At 48.7% G+C, this 8,679-nt stretch overlaps 1 protein-coding gene across 1 annotated transcript; it reads left to right on the forward strand.

The window, feature by feature from the left end:
- The first annotated feature begins 6,458 nt into the window (after positions 1-6,458).
- On the forward strand, positions 6,459-7,131 carry LOC125523444 (auxin-responsive protein SAUR71-like). Its single transcript, XM_048688476.1, has one exon. The coding sequence runs from the start codon at positions 6,583-6,585 to the stop codon at positions 6,874-6,876; it is 294 nt and encodes a 97-aa protein (XP_048544433.1). The 5' UTR covers positions 6,459-6,582; the 3' UTR covers positions 6,877-7,131.
- The last annotated feature ends 1,548 nt before the right edge of the window (positions 7,132-8,679 follow it).

An 8,679-nucleotide genomic window follows, 5' to 3' on the forward strand; every position in this document is an offset into this window, starting at 1 on the left:
AGTTCAAGTCCACTCTCTGCTACCTTCGGGGGAAACCCTAGATCCGATGATCGGATGACGGCGGCGCTCTGGTGTCGTTTCTCCCTTGGGGGCGTCATTCTTGGAGGTACACACGTGATCGAGGGACCAGAGGATGGATTCTTTGGTGGAGCGGTGATTCAACCTACACATTGATGGCGACGGATCTTGACGGCGTGGCGCAGTGCAGATTCAGAGTTTGCTGTGGGAGGATGGACTCGCGCAGGAAGACGACGCTGTCGGGCGTCGTGGTGGCGTCGATGGCAGAGAGACCTGACATGGTACATGCAACAGTACAACTCTGAAGATGGATTGATTGCAGGTGGCTGCGGCGGCCTCATACCCGGCAGGCATCCTGGTTGAGGAGTGCGCCGGACTGGTAGGTGCCCCATACCAGGCAGGCGTCCTGGTTGGGACCTCAGGTCTTAGATGTTTAGATTTGGCTGCGATGTCTGTTTGGTATTAGGCCCAGACTATCTGCGCCCCTTCATCAATTGGATAACTGTATCAACAGTTGTTGCTTAGACGGTGGCTTTAGTCTTGTTGTTGTTTGGCTTTGTAAGGTCTTGTGAGAACAATTAATAAAATGACCATATGCATCGTCCAGATGTAAAAACCGGGGGTCATCCTCTTTTTCTAAAATAAACTTAGTCTAAGAGTTGGCTGGATGATCCTGGTCAGTGATGCTGCTCCCGGACAACTCTAGTTTGAGGAGTTCAACAAGATGTACGTACGCGCTTAATAGTCATACCAATGGAGAGGATAGTCTTTGTCTAACATGCAATCAATCGGTCAGTAACGCAATTAAGCACGTGTACATGCGTGATGCGTGTATGGAACATAAGTAGGACCAGTAAAACCTGCCAAAGGAGAATATCAGGGGCCGGGGGCGTACCTCGTCCAAACGAACTGTTTCTTTCTGCTCCCATCGATCGGAAGCTCGGCGGTAGCTTCGCAGGGCGACCGTGAGGACGACGTACGTACAACACGAGTACGACACCATGCACCGTACGATTGATCCAGATGGTGAGATTGAAGATGGAGTAATGGCATCTCCAATCGCTGCCATGCAAATTTGCTCTCGCATCTGTTCGCTGACATGGATACGGAAGCCAACCAGTACAAGCTACCCGCATACATTTCAAATCGAATTTAAACCGAATTTAAACATGCCGGACGTAATTTGTGCAAACCGACTTATTTTCACATAAACCGTAACACATTCATTACAATTCAAACATTTTTATTTAAAAAAGCTGCCGAACACAAACTTATCCTACGGCGGCCCATCGTCCACTTCCTTTGTATTCCGCATCGGCGACCACATTCTTCATCCGCCGTCTCCATGAACATCAGTGGTGTTTAAGACCCGTGAAGTGAAGGTGCGGTCTGCAATGAGGAAGAGTAGGACATGGAAGACGGACCGGCCCAATTAGGACACAATGCCCTGCCGCCTCCCCCATGTCCTACTCATCCTCGGAGGAGTTTGCGACCTGTCTGCCGCCGGTGTCGGTGGATGTGAGGTCAATGATGGACGTGGATAGTCCGTCACTGTCCACCTGCCGCATGCGCCCCTGAAAATTGGACGACGACACATAGGACGCATTGCTGGCGGCGTTCTCAACCTCGGCCGCCATTGCTGCCAGCGCGTGTGTTGTCACGTCCATGTCCGGCTGCGCCGTCTTTTCGTTGCGAGCGGTGCGTTGAGTAGACAAGGCCTCGTAGAGCGCCCGCTGCTCTGCAATGAAGTTCGGGTTCGGCGCGACCATGGCGGCCATGGCCTCCTCGCCTGCGTGTTCGTCGTAGATTTGGCCCTCTGCTAGCCGGTGCTACTTCAAGAGGAACATGTTGTACCGCTGTTCCTCTTGCGCCTACCAAAACACCGACTTGGGAGCCGATGCGGGCTGCTCCTCCCCCATCATGGCGGCGTCGAAGTGCGCATGCACCTGCTCCATGGTCCAGCCGGCAAGCATAGGCGCGAGGTCTGACACCGTGTCGTCGTCTGAGCCCGGTCCATCATGGGATCATCTTCGGAGACCCCAGGCATATTGGGGAACACAGTAATTTCAAAAAAATTCCTATGCACACGCAAGATCATGGTGATGCATAGCAACGAGAGGGGAGAGTGTTGTCTACGTACCCTCGTAGACCATAAGCGGAAGCATTATGACATCGCGGTTGATGTAGTCATATGTCTTCACGATCGACCGATCCTAGTACCGAAAGTACGGCATCTCCGCGATCTGCACACGTTCGTCTCGGTGACGTCTGACGAACTCACGATCCAGCAGAGTGTCGAGGGAGAGCTTCGTCAGCACGACGGCGTGATGACGGAGATGATGATGCTACCGGAACAGGGCTTCGCCTAAGCACCGCTATGATATGACCGAGGTGGATTATGGTGGAGGGGGCACCGCAGACGGCTGACAACAATCAACTTGTGTGTTCTAGGGTGCCCCCTGCCCCCGTATATAAAAGAGCAAGGGGGAGGCCGGCCGGCCTTGGGGCGCGCCAAGGAGGGGGAGGAGTTCTCCTCCTAGTAGGAGTAGGACTCCCCCTTTCCTAGTCCAACTAGGAGGAGGGAGGAGGAAGGAAGGAGAGGGAGAGAGGGAGGGAAAGAGGGGGTTCCGTCCCCCCTCCTTGTCCAATTCGGACTCCTAGGGGGGGGGGCTAGCCCTATTGGCCCTCCTTTCTCTCTCACAAGGCCCATGTTGGCCCATTAGTTCCCCCGGGGGTTCCGATAACCCCCCGACACTCCGATAATTATCCGGTGACCCCCGGAACTCATCCAGTGTCCGAATATAGTCATCCAATATATCAATCTTTATGTATCGACCATTTCAAGACTCCTCGTCATGTTCGTGATCACATCCGGGACTCCGAACTACCTTCGATACATCAAAACACATAAACTCATAATACCGATCTCCACCGAACGTTTAAGCGTGCGGACCCTACGGGTTCGAGTACTATGTAGACATGACCGAGAGATATCTGCGGTCAATAACCAATAGTGGAACCTGGATGTTCATATTGGCTCCCACATATTCTACGAAGATCTTATCGGTCAAACCGCATAACGATATACGTTGTTCTCTTTGTCATCGGTATGTTACTTGCCCGAGATTCGATCGTTGGTATCTCAATACCTAGTTCAATCTCGTTTCCGGCAAGTCTCTTTACTCGTTCCGTAATGCATCATCCCGCAACTAACTCATTAGTCACATTGCTTGCAAGGCTTATATTGATGTGCATTACCGAGAGGGCCCAGAGATACCTCTCCGACAATCGGAGTGACAAATCCTAATCTCGATCTATGCCAACTCAACAAACACCATCGGAGACACCTGTAAAGCACCTTTATAATCACCCAGTTATGTTGTGACGTTTGGTAGCACACAAAGTGTTCCTCCGATATTCGGGAGTTGCGTGATCTCATAGTCATAGGAACATGTATAAGTTATGGAGAAAGCAATAGCAACAAACTAAACAATCATCGTGCTAAGCTAACGGATGGGTCAAGTCAATCACATCATTCTCTAATGATGTGATCCCGTTAATCAAATGACAACTCATGTCTATGGTCAGGAAACATAACCATCATTGATTCAACGAGCTAGTCAAGTAGAGGCATACTAGTGACACTCTGTTTGTCTATGTATTCACACATGTACTAAGTTTCCGGTTAATACAATTCTAGCATGAATAATAAACATTTATCATGATATAAGGAAATATAAATAAAAACTTTATTATTTCCTCTAGGGCATATTTCCTTCAAGACGAGCTAGCCGGGATGCCATGCTCGATCCGCTAGGCTTGGCGGCTCTGCCGGGCGGTCGCCCCCGGTCGCTAGGGCAGCCACCTTGTGATTCATCTCTGATGACATGCTCTCTCACAAAGCGTTCCCGCTCGTGGTCATGCGGATGTGGTGGAAGGGAGCAGAATGTGGAGTGAATGTGTTGTGCGTGGAGTTAGCTGAGTGTGGCTGCCTTTAAATAGCGGATAACGGTGAGGCCAATCGCCCGGATGCGTCAATGTGCGGCGCCGGAGTTGGTTCTTGGCCATCGAGCCTAATTAATGTGACATACATACGAACGGGCATTGAACGGGCGTGGTAGGTACACGTCCCGTCCTCGAAGTAAACTTCTCCCCAGCATTGAACTAAAGCGGACACCGAGGGCGTGTCGCCAGTGACGCTATCGGCCAGCGTGCCACATCAATGTCGTCGCCAGTGAGAGGTCACGTCTGCTCTGGGCCGGCGTCAATGCGGAGTGACTGCTCTACAACCACGTGAATACTATTGAATTCATGCTCCAGCCAACTCATCAAAAAGTCCGAACTATGGGAAAGGGCCGGGCATTATACTCCAACACTCCCCCTCACATCTATAGTTCTTTGGAGCTATATGACGTGAGCAACGGAAGTGAGGGCATGCCGCAATTATTTATTGCGTTTACTGGTTTTTGAACCCTGAACCTTTAGGTTGTAAGTTTATGCACCTAACTAGTTCACCCATCAGTCCGAACTATGGGAGAGGGCCGGACATTATACTCCAACACTCCCTAGGTGCCGACCGTCAGCCATTAGAGACGTAGTTGATGATGGCGCAGCGGAGAAGACGACAGAAGCACAAGACTTCAAATTCAGTCGTAATCGTCCGTTTCACTCTCGCTATGACTGAGGGGGATGTTAGAAGTATTAACGTGTTTAGTTAGAGATAAGGAGAGATGGAGATAGAATTAGTTTTAATATACTATGACTTGTCTTGTATTCCAAGTCTCTACCCATCATGTACTCTATAAAATCCCTCAAGAGGGTCAGATTAATACAACATAATATTTGAGGTCCTATAATTTCTACAAATACGAGCAGCCGGGCGACGGGTAGGAACGGACATGTGTAGGGGTGAAGGGTTTTCGGTGGATCAGGTTAGTCAAGAGCGGTCGTGGTTGCAATCCGGACGCCTACAAAGCCCCCACTCTCATAGTTTGTCTCCAATTTATGGAGAAAAATACGACCGAACGGGCCTTCGGACAAACGTATACATGGCATGTCCTGGTGTAGAAATTTCATCGAGAGTTCCCAGGGCATCTCCTACCAACCCCTCAAACCATCCTTAACTATTTGGACCGCAGAGTTAACAGGGCATCTCTAACCCGGCCCTCAAACCATCCGTGACCTGTTAACTCTCGATGTAATTTTTGATTCCCAGAAAAAAGAACTTCGATGAAATTTCTACACCAGGGCATGTCACGTACACGTTCATCCGATTTACTCCTCAACCGAGTTCCCAGAGTGCAATATCCTGCAAAATTAAGCTGATCAGTTTCGTTGGTTGGTCACATAGAGATCATTCGCGGTCCCCACTCGATAGCGCTATCAACGACTTCAAATCCTAGCCCACCACAGAATACCACTTTGCATGCATATTGATTAGAACCCCCAAAGTCCACCACGCACCAAGAAAAGGAAGAATTGCGTAGGGCAGAATACAAATATAGATGCTTGTGGCACCGTCTTGTAGCTGCTGGTGGTCGCTAGGTTTGATTTCACTTTCGAACTGATTAATCCATGACGAACTCGTCTTGTCAACGTCAGAAAGGGACTTTTCTTAATCTTCAATTGTGGTTAATTAGTACTCTCTTTGTAAATAAATATAAAAGCTTTAGGTCATTAAACCATTTTATATTTGTTTGCAGAGGGAGTACATGATAGTGATACTATAAATAATCGGACCATGCATGTACATGCATATGTATCGATCCTGTGTGTACATTTATACGAAATTCTGCATGAGCTACACGCATGTATTAGTGTCTATGTTCATCCATTTTGATCTGTATTAAGTCCACATCAAAATATCTAAAACATCTCATAATTAGGAACAGAGGGAGTATACGCATTAATTAATGTTTATTTCAAGAAGCAAATCTTCGCTGCTACATGTTCATTTCGCTCTGTAAAAAAACATTCATGCCCGTGCACGTAGGGATGTAAACAGGCCCGTTTAAGCCCACTTGTCAGTATAACAGTTCAATACAACTATTTTCTGAGAAAATTAACTACGAGCTAACTGAAGTTAACTAATGTTTATTGCGTCATTTACATCCCACATGCACGATCTGTTTCAACTTTTAAAATTCTAACAGACCGACTAGCCGAGTCTAATTAGCCAGCTATAGCCAAATGCGTGTAGGGGCAGCTAACCAAATTCCATGGTCATATACTCATATTTTTCAAAGAGACTGACGATATGATAGCCAACATGTTTGAAGCCAGTGGAGGTTGACCCCAGCCACGACTGCAACGCCACCACAAACAGGAAACGCTCTCTCTCTCTCTCTCTCTCTCTGTCTCTCTCTCACACACACACACACACACACACACATCGCCTATAAAACATTCCATCGCCTATAAAAGGAGAGCCCCAAGCCAACGCCAAGCAACACATACTACACACATGTAAATTCACATCGATCGAAATCTAACCTTTAGCTGACAGCTAGCTATATACGTATATACTAGCTAGTATCTCCTACGTTCGTCAGCGATCCACCGACGATGAGGGAGCTGATCCGGCGGCTGAGCTTCTCGGACCGGCTGAGCGACGGCAGCAGCGCCGTGCCGCGCGGGTGCGTGCCGGTGCTGGTGGTGGGCGACGGCGACGACGACGAGGAATGCGAGCGGTTCGTGGTGCGGGTAGAGACGCTGCGGCACCCTTCGCTGGCGGCGCTGCTGGAGATGGCGGCGCAGGAGTTCGGCTACAAGCAGGAGGGCATCCTCCGCGTCCCCTGCGCCATCCACCAGTTCAGGCAGGCGCTCACCACCGCCGCCGTCTCAAGGGCTACTGATTAGCAATTAGTTAATTCTCCAGTTAATCGATCGGTCGACTTCTTCAGGTAATTAAGGAGCGATTTTTTGGTGCCGTTCACTCGTTGACTCTCCTACGCCTGTTGTCTTCTCTTTTGCCTTTTGTTTTCTCTGGTTGGTGATTTACATGAGAGGGTTGCCATATGTATGCATGTGCGCTTTATAACGCGCATTGTAATTTACGTTGGACCTCTTGTCAGAAATAACAAGTGAAATAATTTTCCTCAACAAGTGAAATAATTAAATATTCACGCTGGTTATATGTAAGTGGAGTGAAAATTTTCTCGGCATAACTAAATTCAAGGCGCAGCACTGTGGCGGTGTGGCCGCCCGGGCAAGTGGTATCAAGGCCCAAGGACCGGCAAGGCCACGGCCAGGAACAAGTCATGGCCGCCGGAGGCGAGCAAGAAGGTTGATGGTTCGGAGTGCAGCTCACCGGAAAAATTGGTTGGTGCGCCGGTTTAGAGGGATGATGGTGGCGGCGGCAGCAACCGTAAGGGGGAGGTGAAGGAGGGCGGGGTGGTGAGGTCGAACGGTAGTACCATTGGGCGCGAGTGACAAAGGCAGGTGGATAGGGCAGGGAAGTGCGCGGCGCGGGAGAAAGAAAATGAACAATTGCACGATCCTGACCGTTGGATTGAGATCTGGTGGCCCAGAAAAGTGACTTGCAGAGAAAATAATCCAGTCAACTTACACATAGTTGGTCATTTGAATATTTAGTATGCACGTGTTTCCTCTCATTGGGCTGTTTTTTTAACGAGTGAGAATGAGCGTGCCATCCTAAGAGAGAGAGAGACAGAATGGGAGTGGCATGTTTACTGCTCATGACGCAGAAGCCCAGATGTAAACACCTATTTTGGGTTTTCAATTCTCATGTTTATTTCCATTAAAAAATGAGGGTTTATTTTGCAAAGCCTTCGGGCCTTACCATAACACCCTGATAAAAAGAAAAGTAGCGAACCAATTCTATGGTTGAATAGTTAGAGGGACAGTGATATTCACAGCCGATCAAGGTTTAAGTCTTGGTGCTTGCATCATTTCTGAATTTATTTTATGATTTCCGACGATGTGCTTTCAGTGGAAGAAAACGTTCCCATCGACGAAGATACTCCTACGGTGACTTCGTAAATCTCAAGATGATATGCCGGCTCAGTCTCCCGAAGGTGCTAAAAGGGATAGGGTGTGCGTGTGGCCTTCATAAGGGTGAATGTATGCGCATATGTATGAGCGCTTGGGTCTGTACTGTGTTCAAAAAAGACAAAAAGATAAGTAGAAACATAGTTGAGGTTGATAACGTACTAGCTGTTTTTCCATAGTTGAGTAACGACCACGTATGGATCCAAGCAGACGCCCGAAAGATGACCTGTTTTTGTGATAGTTCGCCTGTTAAAAGTGACATCACATTACTAGGGAAAACCTTATACACAAAATTTTAGCAGCAGCGCGGTACAGGAAGAGGCGCTACTGCTAAGTAGCAGTAGCATGGGAGCAAAACAAGCGCTACTGCTACTGATTTAGCAGTAGCGCGGCTCGGTGGAATCACGCAGCTACTAAAATTCACCGACCGTTCCCGCCACCCTAGGTTTAGCAGTAGCGCGCTCCAGGTAACCGCACCGCTGATAAAGTAATAGTAGTAGCGCGCTTCTTTTGGCTGACACTACTGCTAATTTTGAAACTGACCACATGGCGGGCCCCGCTTAGTAGTAGCGCGTGCCCCAGAAGCTCGCTGCTGCTATCTTATTAGCAGTAGCGCGGTTTACCACCAGCGCTACTGCTAAGCTGCAACAT

The sequence above is a fragment of the Triticum urartu genome, chromosome 7 (assembly GCF_003073215.2).
Source record: "Triticum urartu cultivar G1812 chromosome 7, Tu2.1, whole genome shotgun sequence".
NCBI classification, from domain to species: domain Eukaryota; kingdom Viridiplantae; phylum Streptophyta; class Magnoliopsida; order Poales; family Poaceae; genus Triticum; species Triticum urartu.

Coding starts and splice junctions, on each gene's coding strand:
- LOC125523444 (XM_048688476.1), top strand. CDS start 6,583: ATGAGGGAGCTGATCCGGCGGCTGAGCTTCTCGGACCGGCTGAGCGAC.